Source organism: Elephantulus edwardii, unplaced genomic scaffold, assembly GCF_000299155.1.
Source record: "Elephantulus edwardii isolate Elephantulus edwardi_28Jun2011 unplaced genomic scaffold, EleEdw1.0 scaffold00007, whole genome shotgun sequence".
In the NCBI taxonomy this organism is placed as follows: Eukaryota; Metazoa; Chordata; class Mammalia; order Macroscelidea; family Macroscelididae; genus Elephantulus; species Elephantulus edwardii.
This window is the reverse complement of record NW_006399757.1, coordinates 8,442,399-8,457,260: the sequence shown is the minus strand read 5'-3', so window position 1 is coordinate 8,457,260 and position 14,862 is coordinate 8,442,399. Positions and strand designations below refer to the sequence as shown.

Genomic DNA, 14,862 nt, shown 5'->3' with positions numbered 1-14,862 from the left:
AAATAACAATAAAATCTATATGCAGAACAGATCACTCAGAAGGCTGGAATTTATGAGGAAGAATGTGGCATCAGGATTAGAGGAAACTCATCAACAACCTATGTTACACAGATGGCACAGCCTTGCTTGCTGACACTGAGGACCTGAAGCGCTCACTACAGAAGGTCAAGGACTGTAGTCTTCAATATGGACTTAAGTGTAACATCAAGAAGACAAAAATTCTCCCACTGGGCCAATTGGCAGCACCATGATAAATAGAGAAGAGACTGAGGTTGTTAACAATTACAGTTTGCTCAGCTTCACAATCAACACTTTTGGCACCAGCAGTCAGGAAATAAAAAGACAAATTGTGCTAGGAAAATCTGCAATCAGGGACGCAACAAAGTCAGCCTAGAGACTAAGGGGGTGCCTGATCCAGGCCATGGTCTTTGCAATTACTTGCTATGCATCAGAGAGCTGGACAATGACTAAGTATAACAGAAGAAGAATCGATGTGTTTGCGTGTGGTGCTGAAGAAGATCCTTGCACATATCACAGACCACCAAGAAAACAAGTAAGTCTGTAGTGGAGAGGGTGAAACTAGGTTTCTCCTTGGAGGCTAGGTTTTTAAAGCTCTGTCTCACAGACTGTGGGCACACGGCCAGGAGGGATTGGTCCATAGAGAGGGACATCATGCAAGGGGCATCATGGAAGGGTGTAGGGACAGAGCAGGAGAGGAAAACAACAGATGAAATAATTGCTACAGTAGCTGGGTTAATGAGAGTAGGTGTGTCAGAGTCAGTAAGACTGGCTCAGAAGAGGGCAGGCTTCAGAGCTGTAGTACTTAAGGGTCTCTATGAGTCATAAGTGCCATGACGGCACATAATAAAACAACAACAGCATGTTAACATACGAATTTTTTAAACAGCTATAATTTTAACAACAGATAACCTTGATAAGAATGGGAATTTCAAAATACTTAATTTGCTTATATGAAATCTATACTTAGTCCAAGAAGCTGTTATCCAAACAAAGCAAGAAACACTTTATGTTTTAAAACTGGGTAAACTGTACATCAGACTGTATTTAATCTGTACCTATTTAATCTATATGCTGAGCAAATCATTCGAGAATCTGTATTTTATGAACAAGAGTGTGGCATCAGGCTTGGAGGAAGGCTCCTCAACAACTTGTGTTATACAGAGGACGTATTCTTGCTTGCTCAAAGTAAGGAGATATAAAGTGCTTGCTCCAGCCTTCAATATGGATTACATCTCAACATCAAGAAAATAAACAATACTCCCTATTGGACCAACAAGCAGCACCATGATAGATGTAGAAAGATTGAAATTGTCAACAATTTCATTTTACTTGAATCCACAGTCAACACCCTTGATATGAGCAGTCAGGAAATCAGGAGATTTGGGGGGGAAAACAGCATTGAGAAAGGAGCACTGGGAAAGTTTGCTGTCAAGACTATCCAACGTCCTGAAGAGCAATCGTGTCAGTTTAAAGGTGCATGTTGTTGTTGACGGCCTTTGAGTCGAGCACGACTCATGGCAATCCTATGAAGAAAAGACTTGAAGCCCCTATACAGCTATAAACATTTATCAAAGTTCATCCAAAAGTTTCCAGAGGCATGTTATTTAGGAAATGGATGCCACTCCTGCATGATTCAAGCCAAAGGCTTTTCAACCACCTGCTATGTACCTGAGAGAGAGATAATGATTAAGGATGACAGGAGAAAAATGCATGCATTTGAGTTGCACTGTTAAAGAAAAGAACTGAATATTCCAAGGACTGCTCAAAGAACCAACAGATATATCTTGGACAAAGTACAGCCAGAGTGTTCCTTGGAAGCAAAGATGGTGAAATTCCACATCACATACTTTGAACTTATTGTTACAAGAGGCCATTCTTTGGAAAGAGACATTATACTTGGTAAAGTCAGCAGAGGAAGATGCTCAATGAGATGGGGTAAATACAGCTTCTACAGAAAGGGACTCAAATGTGTCAAGGATGATAAGGATGACACAGTATAGGATAGCGTTCAAATCTACTGTTCCTGGGGTCACTATGAGTCATATACAATGGTACTTAACAACAAAACAATTTAAAGTTTTAAAATATCTTGGATTATGCTGCACTTTCTGTATTGATTTTCACTATAAAAATTCTAATATGCTCTCTGAAATTTTTAATAGCGCTAGTAGGGATAAAACTTATTTTTAGTAATTATTTATTCTTGATGTCTCGGACCTCTGATCTAACTACAGATGTTTAGCAAGGAGAGAGTGTGTGTGTGTGTGTGTGTGTGTGTGTGTGTGTATACCATCAAAATGGATCTGACTGGTACAGGAGGAGATTGTCCCTCCTTCTCCAGCACAGCATCTGGTGGATTTGAACTGCTCACATCTGGGACTGCAATGCAGTTTCTTGCCACTAGGACATCAGAGCTTGCCAAGGATTTCTATTTTGTTTATGATGCATACCTTCTATAGTGTCCTGAATATGTTCACCATCCTCGGGCTTAAAGAAACTTACCTCTTCTGCTGCTGCCTCTGAAAGCAGACCTTCTTTCTGGGCACAGGTCACATGAAAATAGGCTCTGCACATGCCCGCATCACAGCTAATGCAAACTCCAGTTCTAGCAAAACGAGGGTCTTCACAAAAGCTACACTCCTACAACAGAATATCAGAAAGATTTATCAGAGAAAAAGTAATTCTAGTACACCAAAAAAAGCATTTAGGAAATATTAAATGGGGCTAATACTTACTAATAACCCTTTCTATGTATTTCTTTCATTGCCACTGAGTCTTAACTTACTCATAGTTTAACGTCCCATGTGTTTGCAGACACTGTAAATCACTTAAGAGGAGACTCTCCATCTTTATCCCACAGAGCAGCTGGAGGATTTGTCCTTACTGCCTCGGGTTGACAATGCAAGTTCTTACTGACTAGGGCACCAGAGTTCCTTTCTGTATTTAAAACTTTAAACAAATTCACATGGAGCACAAGGAAGGAGTCAGAAGAAAGGGATATAAAGATATGGAATGTGCAGTTAATTGTCTCCATTAAAACAGTCACATTTTAAACCATAAGAACCAGATAGGACCTGTCTACCATTACCAAATATTTTGACCAAAGAGTCAATAAAAGAATGTGACAAAAGAAAGGGGGTGAGAAAATCACCAAGAATTTCAAATACTCATGAATTCCAGATTTTCTGGAGAAATCATTGAAACTACTGCTCTAAGAAAATCTTTAAACTTTAAGTCAAAAATATCCTCTCAAGTCCTAAAAACTAAACAAAAGTTTAATTACTGGAAAATGTCTACCTCAAACATCATGCTCATTCAAGAACTCTGTCTAAGAGAGCAAAGTGACAAAAACAACTTGAAATATTAGACAGGTGACTAAGAAGTGAGGGAGTTTACATTACTGTGGAAGAACACCTCAAAAAAGAAAAGAATGAATGACTATACAATTTGAAGAATAAAGTCAATATCACTAACTTGTTCTTTCAGACAAGGCAGAAATGGTCTATACTTTGTTGTGTATATTCTAAATGATAATGAAATAAATTTAAAAAATAAGTAAATGAAGTGCTAAAGAAATGGTGAACCTATGTCAACCAATATTGAGCCAGTAGTACATCAATGCACAGTAACTAGGAAAGTAAAAAACTGAGATGAAAACGGTATTATCACTGACATAATGATATTAATAACAGCAAATATTGAGGACTTAAAATATGTCATCTGCTATTCTAAGCACTTTATCTATTAATCTATGTATTTATATCCATAACTACAGTGTGGAAGAGGAGCTCTGGTGGCCTAGTGGCAAGAAGCTGCACTGCAATCATGGAGGCACATGGTTCAAGGCCATCAGCTGCTCCACAGAACAAAGATGGATAATCTTTGATGATTAATTGCCTCTGAAAACCTGTCAGAAGGTCAGCTATGGGTCACTTCCGACTCAATGGAACACAACAACAACAGTGTGGAAAGTTTTATATTTATCCTCATTATATAAGTGCAAAAAGTGTGATGAATTCAGGAAACACAAAGGAGGAAGAATAGCTGTTAAGTAGACACGGTTGTTGTGTTATGTGCCGTCGAGTTGCTTGCGACTCATAGCGACCCTATGTACAACAGCTCTAAACTCTAGTGACTGGAAAATGGAATGTGAGAATCATGAATGTAGGAAAATTGGACATTGTTAAGAAAGAAATGGAATGCATAAATATTGACATAGTAGGTACTGGTGAAGCGAGATGGCTTGGCATAGGACATTTTGAATCAAATGATCACATGATCTACTATGCCGGGGATAAAAAGGTGAGGAAAATGGGGTTGATTTCATAATTTAAAAAGTCATTTCTAGATCAATCATGAAATACAATGTGGTGAGTGACAGGATAGTATACATACGCATATAAGGAAGTCCATTCCAAAGAAAGGTGAAACAACAGAGTGCAGAAATTTTTGAACAATATTATTAATATCACATACTAGCAAGGTTCTGAAAATTATCCAAAACAACGAGAGCAACCCGTCAACAGAGAACTGGGCAGTATGGCATATTATAGCTAATGTTAGATGGATCTTAGCAGAAAGCTGAGAGTGCCAGAGGAACATCTGTGTTTCCTTGATTACGCAAAGGCTTCTGACTGTGTGGATCACAAAACTGTGTGGCTGACTCTGAGAAGAATGGAAATCCCAGAACATTTGATTGTGCTTATGCGAAACTTATTCTTGTACCAAGTGGCAGTTGTAAGAACAGAGGAAGGAGGTACTGCATGGTTCAAAATTGGGAAGGGTATCCACCAGGGATGTATTCTGTCCCCCTACCTTTTCAATCTGTGTGCAAAACATATCATCCGAGAGGCAAGGCTGTATGAGGAAGAATGTGACATCAGGATTGGAGGAAGATTCATCTGTTATGCAGATGACACAACCCTGCTTGTTTAAACTGCGGAGAATGAAGCGCCTGCTGCAGAAGGTCAAGGACTGCAACCTCCAATATGGATTGAAGCTCAACATCAAGGAAACAAAGATTCTCACCACTGGGCCAACTGGCAGCATCATAATGGATGGCGAAGAGATTGAGATTGTTAACAGTTTTAGTTTGCTTGGCTCCGCAATCAAGACTGTTGGCATCAGCAGCCAAAAATCAAGAGACGAATTGCATTAGGAAGTCAGCTGCCAGGGGACTCTCCAGAGTACTGAAGAGCAATGATATCAGGCTTGAGACCAAGGTGTGCCTGATCCAGGCCATAGTGTTCATAATTGCGTGCTATGCATCAGAGAGCTGGACAATGACTAGGAATGATAGGAAGAGAATTGACGCCTTTGAGTTGTGGTGCTGAAGAAGAGTGTTGAATAGACCATGGACTGCTAGGAGAACAAACAGGTTCATCCTGGGGCGGGAGAAGCCAGTCTGCTTCTTGGAGGAAAGGATTCTGAAGCTTTGTATGACATACTTTGGGCATCTTGCAAGGAAGGACCAGTCCTTGGAGAGGGACATCATGCTTGGGAGCGTGGAGGGACAGTGCAAGAGAGGAAAACCCTCAATGAGATGGATTGATTCCACGGCGGGGGTAATGGGAATAGCTGTGGCAAAGACAGTGAAGTTGGCACAGGATAAAGCAGAGTTTAGGGCTCTTGTACATAGGGTTGCTAAGAGTTACAAGCGACTCAACGGCACATAACAACAACAACAACACAAAAATAATACAGGAAGTACCGGAGAGTTGGGATTCATTCTAAAAAAATCTTACTTCAAACTCACTTTCTTAACCATTAAGCTATTCTGCCTCTTGGACAATATTTTTTGTAAACAAAACAAATAAGAAAGTAGAGAAAATTCACTGAAATGTCTAGGCATTGCAGTCATAAATTCTCATTTTTAATTTTTAAAATATCTTTTAAAAAACTAAAAGCACTCTGAAGTAAATAATTTGATGAAATCTGTAGCAGTGCAAAACATAGCTCATTATTCATATTCTTTCTATACAGGAAGAGGACAAAAAGGTCAAAATATAAATTGCTGTATTAAAATCTTCCCCCACTCAGGTGATTTTTAATCATTTACATTATCTTTATAACAGAAAAGAAAAAACAAAAACCTAGTCTCAAAATACTTTGCTACTTTGCTAATATGAATCTTCACAAAAGAAAACTTGTTCAATTATAATCTTCACAATTCTACAGTAGATAATTCAGAAAGAACTTATAATAAATATGTACTACATAAATAAATTTGAGAGAAACCTGTAAGGAAAATACAAAGTAGTTTCAGTAGATATTAAAAATATAGTTTTCATATTACAATTAAGTAACTACCTACTGAATAGACAGCAGCTTAAATATTGGCAATACATAAAAATCAAAGGAACAGGCGAGCTCTGGTGGCCTGGTGGCAAGAAGCTATACTGCAATCCCAGAAGTGCATGGTTCAAATCCACCAGATGCTCTGCTGGAGAAGGAAGGACAATCTCCTCCTGTACCAGTCAGATCTGATTTGACAGTACACATAAAAAAAAAAAAAATATTTAAAAATAAAATTAAAAAAAAAAGGAAGGAACAGTACTGAGTGTTTACATGAAAAGATTCTCAAATCTGGCATCACTCTTCAGCTAAGGGGCTCTAAATTGTAAAAGTAGAATGTGTATTGTATTAAATAACAGCAAATACTAATATTTTTTTAAAAAGGGGGGGGAAAGGAGGAGAAAGGAAATAGAAAAATTAAAATTACTTAAAAGATATCATCACAAAATGCTTATAATAGTTTTCTAAGTGTACAATTTAATGTAGATGATGAAACTGAGCACAAAGTTTCCAAGTTAACATAAGGAAAAATTTCCTGGTACCAAAATCTATTAAGTTACACAAAAATGTACCAAAATAAAGTGGAATCTTCCTCAACTGCCTAAATTATGGAAAATGTCTGTGAACTAAGCAACTGAGAATACAGGAAAGAAAATAATCAAGATTGCAAATTGTGTAGAAAATGTGATCTAAGAAGAGCTGTCCCAGTTATAACTCACAATTCTGATTTTGCAGATGAGCTAGAAACTATATAAGCTCACTATATGCCTGGCAATGTGCTAAGGCCAATGAAGTAATTTGCCCCCACAGCGTATTCTAAATTAAGGATACATTGAAGAATTTACATATTCTTGGCTTTCTAGGAAAACTACTATCAAGGATAGATGGTTCTAAGCACTAATTTTTCCACAAATAGTATAATCATAAGTGAGCTATTCTATAACAAGCAGTATTCTTAATAAAACCCATATAAACTACTATGTGAAATCTCTCTCTTTCACAGAATTAGAAAAGCTCTCTCTCACCTTGGCACCATATTTGGAATAGTTCATTTCTGTCAGTGTTACTGGACGTAATTTGTCAATATCTCCAAAGGCTACTCCCGGAACATACAGGGCACAAACAATGTGAACCCATCTATAAAGAGAAGATAGGATTTTGCCATCAAACACTTCTGAGAAATTCCCACATAGAGAATAAATATACCAAAAAATGTCACATCAAAATATCTTGAAAGTGAATTTTTACAGATCTTAATAATCTCACAGACACATGGATAAAGAATACATGAAACCAACAGAAAGATAACATTTCACTACAGAAAGAAGACTGTCATCCACATCACTTTTCTAGCAGTTCAGCAAAAATGAAGTTAACCGTAATTATCTTTCACTGAAGATTGACTCTACTATGTACATCTCTATTATCCTTAAATATTTGCATAAAGTACTATTCAAATGAAACAAAACATAATTTTCATATTCACAGAAAGGCATTCACATTCATTATTTTAAGCACTCTAAAAATTAAATATTCTAGTTGAAGAACTATTAAGCTGCTATTCTGAAATAATTAGACAAAGCTGCTCTTTCTTTTCACTTTTCAAAAGGCTGTTGAGCAACCCTTAACAACATATTTTAAAGTAAAATTTTGGAGTATCGCTAGGCTTTCTTTCTTCCAAGGTAAGAACAGCTGCTTGAAGACTGTAAAGAAAAAAACTGTAACAACATTAGGAAATTTCCCTCTATTCATCGTATAGTCTACAACTTCCACGTCACTCACTCATAAAATATTTATGTAAAGTGTGAATGATGCTGAATATTAAACAAAAAATGTTTAGAGCTTCAGTGAGCTAAAAAGAAAATAAATGGGCTTTGGTCATGATTTTATCTTTTTTTAAAAAAAAAAAGAACAGTACTTTTTTCACTACTATAGGTCTATTTTCAGTTTGGTTATAACTAAATAAAACATGAGCTAATGATTTTAAAATTTAAGCAGCAGACATATATGTAACAAAGGAGGTAAAAATGAGATGGCAAATGACTTTTGAATTTAAATATTTTAACAACAAATTCTGCTTTATTAAGGCAAAAGGCTGTGTAGTGTGTGATGTACTATGAGTGTTAAAGGAATAAGGCTAATAATCATTTTTATAGCCGTACTGGGGAAAACAGTTACATATCTTTAAAAATTACCTCTTTATTAGAGAAAAAGAAAACTTAAAGTTTTCTTTTGAGATTTTCTTGATAGAATGTTTTAATCCAACCTCCCAAATGCATCCTGTGGAGTTCAATATAAAGATACACATCTTCAACAAGCAGCTGCTTTCTCAATTTAGTGTGCACAGGTTTTTCATGCTCCACTGGTGTATTAAATGCTGTTATACTCTGTAGGAGTTTATCTTTGATAAGCCCAACAGCTGGCTGTTTGCTTCATGCTGACCTTCTTAAAATGCTTTAGTACATGGACCTATAAGATGATGTCAACCTAGGTCTTTATTAAATGTGTATTGTGAAATTCACAGTACAGATAGATAATTTTGGTCCTTTTTAAGAACAGCTCTAAATCATTCTCTTTTCATTTGTTTAGTTTTATATACTTTAGAAAGTAATAATTAAGGAAAATTTAATAATCAAAAAAGAATAATCATTCTTGTTACATTACTGTCCATTTGCTCACAGCTAAGATGGCAGATGTTGACTAGGAAAAAAAACTAAAAACAAGGACCACATAAACCCACCAAAAATAAAGCGATAGAATTATCATTCTGACACAAAAATTAATAGATTTTTAAAACTCATATATTTTAATAAAGCAGACAAAGTATAAAGATAATTCTCAAAAGACTCTAACTTTAGAATGGAAACTATTAATAAAATTTGATTTTTCTACTGCCTGCTATTTGAAAATACTAGGCATAGTACCTTTTACAGACCTATAAAATAAATTCACTTCCAGTATGTAACTTATTCTTTCATTGAGGCCTGTGCGACCAACTTCTAAAATAGTTATCATGCACAAAGTACCATGCAAGAAGTTTGTAAATTATAAAACACTTATAGCATAACATCTGATATTTTGTCTTCACTCAAAAGAAATAAGCTATAAGGAAAAAGAGAAAGCACTTGAAGCAATAATTTTCAAAAGTATTATACGGGGAAAGCTAGAGAGCATGCATTATGTTGAGTGAATTAAGTCAGGCATATATGAAAATATTCTGTATAAGACCATTATTGTAAAAAGAAGCATAACCAGTGAAGTGTGCATGGATATGATATACAAAGAGGGAAGGGGATGGGACAGGAAGGCTGAGGGTAGGGAAGGGGGAATCACTGGATCACAGAATTTGGTGGGTGAGTGGAAGAAGGGAAAAAAAAACCCCAAAACACCCACCAATGTACACGAGTGAAACACAATAAAAATAAAGGAGGGAGGAGAAAGTAGCTGTAAAGGAGTTCACCCAAGGACCACAATAAATCCATCAGAAGCTGTGCACCACCATAAATCAATCGAAAGCTGTGTTAACATGACGCTCCAGTGGAAAGGATATATACTCTTATGTAAGATAAAGAGAGGTTCAGTTCTATTCTAACCCATTTATAGTCTGAGTCTAATAAAACTGTTTCTTTAAAAGAAATGAAGACTCAAAACGCTTCCTGAAAATCTGTCATTCTCACTATGCATATTAAAAACATAGATTGAGAAATAAAAATCATTTCCAAAGATAACAAGTGATAAACTAAGGCAAAGAATTCAATGTTCTCTTTAATTGTTGCTGATTACCTTCTAGTCAAACACGACTCATAGTGACCCTATGAACAAAAGGCCTGAAGCCCCTCTACAACTATCGACATTTATCAAAGTTCATAGAGTTTCTGGAGGCATGTTGTTTAGGAAGTAGATGCCACTCCTGCTTCCAATCTCTTTAATGATACAATGCTGATTTATAAATTGAAGAATTTAACTCATGTTGATGTTGTTATTATGTGCCGTCAAGTAGCCACACTAGATACAAACAGCCCTAAAATCTGCTCAACCCTGTGCCAACTTTACTGTCTCTGATACACCTACCCTCATTATCCCAGTCACTGTATCAATCCCTCTCACTGATAGTCTCCCTCTATTTTTCCATCCCTCCACTCCTCCAAGCATGATGTCCCTCTCCAAGGGCCAGTCCCTCCTTACAGCATGCCCACAGTATTGTCAGATGAAACCTCAGAATCCTTGCCTCCAAGGAGCAGGCTGGCTTCATCCTCTCTAGGACGAACCTGTTTACTCTCCTGTCAGTCCATGGAATATGCAACACTCTTCTCTAGCACCACAGTTCAAAGGCATCAATTCTCTTTCTATCATCTCTAGTCACTGTCAAGCTCTCTGACACACAGCAAGCAACTGCAAAGACTATGGCCTAAACCAGGCACACCTTAGGCTCCAGACCGACACGACATCATTGCTCTTCAGTATTCTGGAGAAGTCCCTGGCAGCTGACTTTCCCAATGCAATTTGTCTCTTGATTTCCTGGCTCCTAATACCAAGAGTGTTAATTGTGGAGCCAAGCAAACTAAAACTGCTAACAATCTTAATCTCTTCACCATCCATCACGATGCTGCCAATTGGCCCAGTGGTGAGAATCTTTTGTTTACTTGGTGTTGAGCTTCAATCCATATTGAAGGCTGCAGTCCTTGACCTTCTGCAGCAAGAGCTTCAGGTCCTCCTCAGTTCAGCAAACAAGGGTGTGTCATCTGCATAACACAGGTTGTTGATGAATCTTCCTCTAATCTCCCTCCAATCCTGATGCCACATTCCTCCTCATACAGCCCAGCCTCCTGGGTGATCTGTTCTATATAGATTGAAAAGGTAGGGGGACAGAACACATTCCTGGCGGACACTCTTCCCAATTTTGAACCATGCTCCTTCCTCTGTTCTGACTACTGCCTCCTAGTCCAAGTATAGGTTTTGCATAAGCACAATCAAGTGTTCTGGGATTCCCATTCTTCTCATAATCAGCCACAGTTTGTTGTGAGCCATACAGTCAAAGGCCTCTGCATAGTCAATTAAGCACAGATAAATATTCCTCTGGTACTCTTTGCTTTCAGCCAAGATCTATCTAACATTAGCTATAATGTTTCTAGTACCGTGGCCTCTTCTAAAGCCAGCCTGTTCATCTGGCAGTTCTCTGTTGACATGCTGAGATTTGGGACAATTTTCAGCAGACTATTGCTTGAATGGAATATTAATGATATTGTTTGGTAATTTCCCCACTCTGTTGGGTCACAAGAGATTTAGTGACACCCAACAAAGAACATAAAGAAATATGTGTAATACTTGCCCATATCAGATTTATGAGACCTTTTAAGAGAAGGTAAAATATTCCCCTTGAGTAGTGAAATAGAAATTTAAGAACAAAAATGTACTCAAAGTTTTTTCATATTAAATCACTTTTTTCTTTTTTGCTAGAACTTGTGGCTCCCATCAGCACACACATATCTGGTTAATAAACCCATGTGATCAAAGTCAATTTCAGAACTTGTAAAATTTTCTACTTATATTAACTCTTTCTATTCCCCTGTTTTCCACTGGACAATGTATTTGTCAAATCTTGGTTTCTGTGCCTTGAATCAAGCTAGTATTCTATCCTATAAAATATATTAGTAATATGGGCAATATTTCCTCAATATTCTAGGAGTGTGGTCATAACACAAATAAAATGTTAAAATCATATAAAAGAATTTTTGCTAGATTGTTTTAAGGAAGGTGTGGATAAATATCCACAGCACTCAATACAAACATCTCTCAATCATTCTCTACATAGCTAAAGAGGTCTCTCTTTACTCAGGAACAATTTTCTAAGTTGCTTTGTTCATTATGATGGCGTGAAGAGACAATTGCTTTATAGGTTTTCAAAAGAACTGTCAAATGAATAAGCAAAAGTAAATATAATAAACAAAAAATCTAAATTTCTTCACTAAAAAGAAGGGTTCGGTTTTCAGAAGTAGCCTTACTTGTCAAAATATAGCTTCAAAAACTTAACTCTCACAACTGAAGAGCTACAGGGAGGAATTTATGCAGACTATACTAAAACTACCTAATAAATTACTAAAGGATTATTGTTAAAGTTAAAGTACTTATAGAAATACCAGGAGCAGTAGTAGAAGACATTTATAAAGAATTTATTATATTCTAGAACTTGTACTCACTGTTTCACGTCATTTAATTCTCTCAACAGTGCTAAAGACACTAAAGCACCGAAGAGTTTAATCACTTGCCCAAAATCTATAAGTATAGATCAGAATGCAGACACAGGCTGTCCACTCTTAAAGCACACACTCTTAATATTATGCTAAACACTGTAATTCCAGGCCCAAATATAGCAAAATATAAAATAATGCCAATTTCTGTAATGTACACTACACCTTCCTCTCAATATAAGAAGTAAAAAGATAAGGCCTCAGGCCTTTTGTTCACAGGGTCGCTATGAGTCATGCGCAACTCAAAAGCAATCAATAACAACAACAACAATTCTATTTTATGGCTGGAAAATGAGAAAGACCTAAGATTTGGGGCCATTTTTCTTGTACATTGGTTAGTCAATATTCTAAGGAAGATTCTGTTATTATTTCTATATTATTTCTTTCCAAGAATCTGTCTTACAGTCAAGGCAAATTTGAGAAAGATAAACAATGCTTACAACAGTAAAATTTGCTACATTAAAAAACCCCTCACAAACCCAAGTTTATCTTCTAGAATAAAAACACTTAAGGCCAGGAGGGATCAGTCCTTGGAAAAACATCATGCTTGGAAGAGTGGAGGAAAAGTGTGGGGCACGAAGATCCAGGATCTGACTTAGATGGACTGACTTAGTGACTGGAGAAATGGAATTAAGTCTGTTGGTGACAATTAAATTGGCTCCGGATAGGGCCGGGTTCAGGACTAATATGAGTCACAGGTGACTCAATGCCATGTAACAACACACCTCACTTTTATGGTTAAAATTTTGGAAATAATAGTGATAATTTATTTAAATTGTACTATGGTCACTCTAGGAAGACTAGAGAGTCTGCACAGGAGAGAAAGGCCCTGGATGAGACAGATCGGCACTGTCACTGTAGCAGTGGGGGCAAATGAGTCAGAGATGATGAGATTGACTCAGGATAAGGCAACATTCATAGCTATTTTCATAGGATCACTATGAATGAAGTCAACTTGACAGCATGTAACAGCAACAACAACATGGTCACTATTGTGAAAAATTAAAACGTGTAAGAAAAATACTGAACAATTCTTTGTTGTTGTTATGTGCTGTCGAGTCGCCTGCAACCCATTGCAACTCTGAGTGCATCAGCTCTGAAGCCTGTTCTGTCCTGTGCCAATCTCATTGATTCTGACACACCACCTCCCTTTGCCCCAGTTACTCATCAATCCATTTCATGCAGGGTCTTCCTCTCCTTAGCAAAATAAATATCAGAATAAGCATTATAATGGAAAAGAGGGAGTATGCTACACATATAAAAAAGTTAAAAAAAATTACTCCTCTGTTTTGTACACCGACCCTAAAAATAGTGTCCTGGTTTTTTTAAAGTCAAAGATGTCAACATCATTCCAATAACAAATATTCAAATGTGACAATGTGAACTGAATAAAAAGTCTTTTTTTTCTAGTTAACAATTTATTTCCATTTAGTTCCAAATTTATCCTTCACTATCTGCAAAAAAAATGAACACAATTTCTTTAGTATTTCTCCATTACAGTGAGCATCCTATTAGGTTTGCTCAGTCGAGGTTGGTAAAGGGATACTGTAGGAAGAAGGGCTTTTGATCAGGTTGAAGGGAGGATATCCACTGGTGCTCTGCTCCAGCCACATGCACAGTCCTTGAGAGGCCTGGCCCTCAGTCTAGTCTTGTCGTCACTTTTCTTTGGTCCTCTAAATACCAATATTGCATAAGCACTTTAACTCCTTTTGCATGCCCGCACCCAAGCACATATTTGTCAGAAACTGCCAACCAGTCTCAGCAGGTAAAACCAGCAACACACTTCTCTGTCATCAGAAACTCACTGCAACTGAGTCAGTTCTAACTCAGTTACTCTTTATTGGGCTTTCAAGGTTGTAAAGTCACAAAAGGAGACTGTCCATCTTTCCCCCAAGGAGCTACGACTGGTGGATTTAAACCACCAGAAATATGTAACTTGTCAGTAAGCAGCACACCTTTCTAATAAATACACCACCAGAGCTCCCCATCTGTCATCAAGTCATCTGCAATTACACTTTCTCTAAACTTTGGTTTTACAGAGGCAGTCATTCTTTCAAGTGTGTCCTTACTCTCATACTCTCTCCCTCAGGACTAGAATATCCTTTGGAATATTTTATATACAGTTAATCTTTTTCTCATAGCTGAATAATCCTTTATATTAAATTTCTTCTTTCTAAATAATTTATGAAGTTCTCTTGGTCCTCTAAATAGACCTGGTTGTTGTTGTTGTTGTTATGTGCCGTCAAGTCGTTTGCGACTCATAGCGACCATATGCACAACAGCCCTAAACCCTGCTCTA

The 14,862-nt window shown here is 37.0% G+C and overlaps 1 protein-coding gene across 1 annotated transcript in view; it reads right to left on the bottom strand.

Annotated features, from left to right (window-relative positions):
* The window catches only part of PHF14 (PHD finger protein 14), a 125,325-nt gene that overhangs the window by 66,562 nt on the left and 43,901 nt on the right, over positions 1-14,862 (bottom strand). The window contains exons 5-6 of the mRNA XM_006880243.1: positions 7,341-7,452; positions 2,524-2,661 (exon numbers count right to left, since the gene is read on the bottom strand). Coding sequence (XP_006880305.1) covers positions 2,524-2,661; positions 7,341-7,452 — 250 coding nt within the window. The remainder of the gene's footprint in view (positions 1-2,523; positions 2,662-7,340; positions 7,453-14,862) is intronic.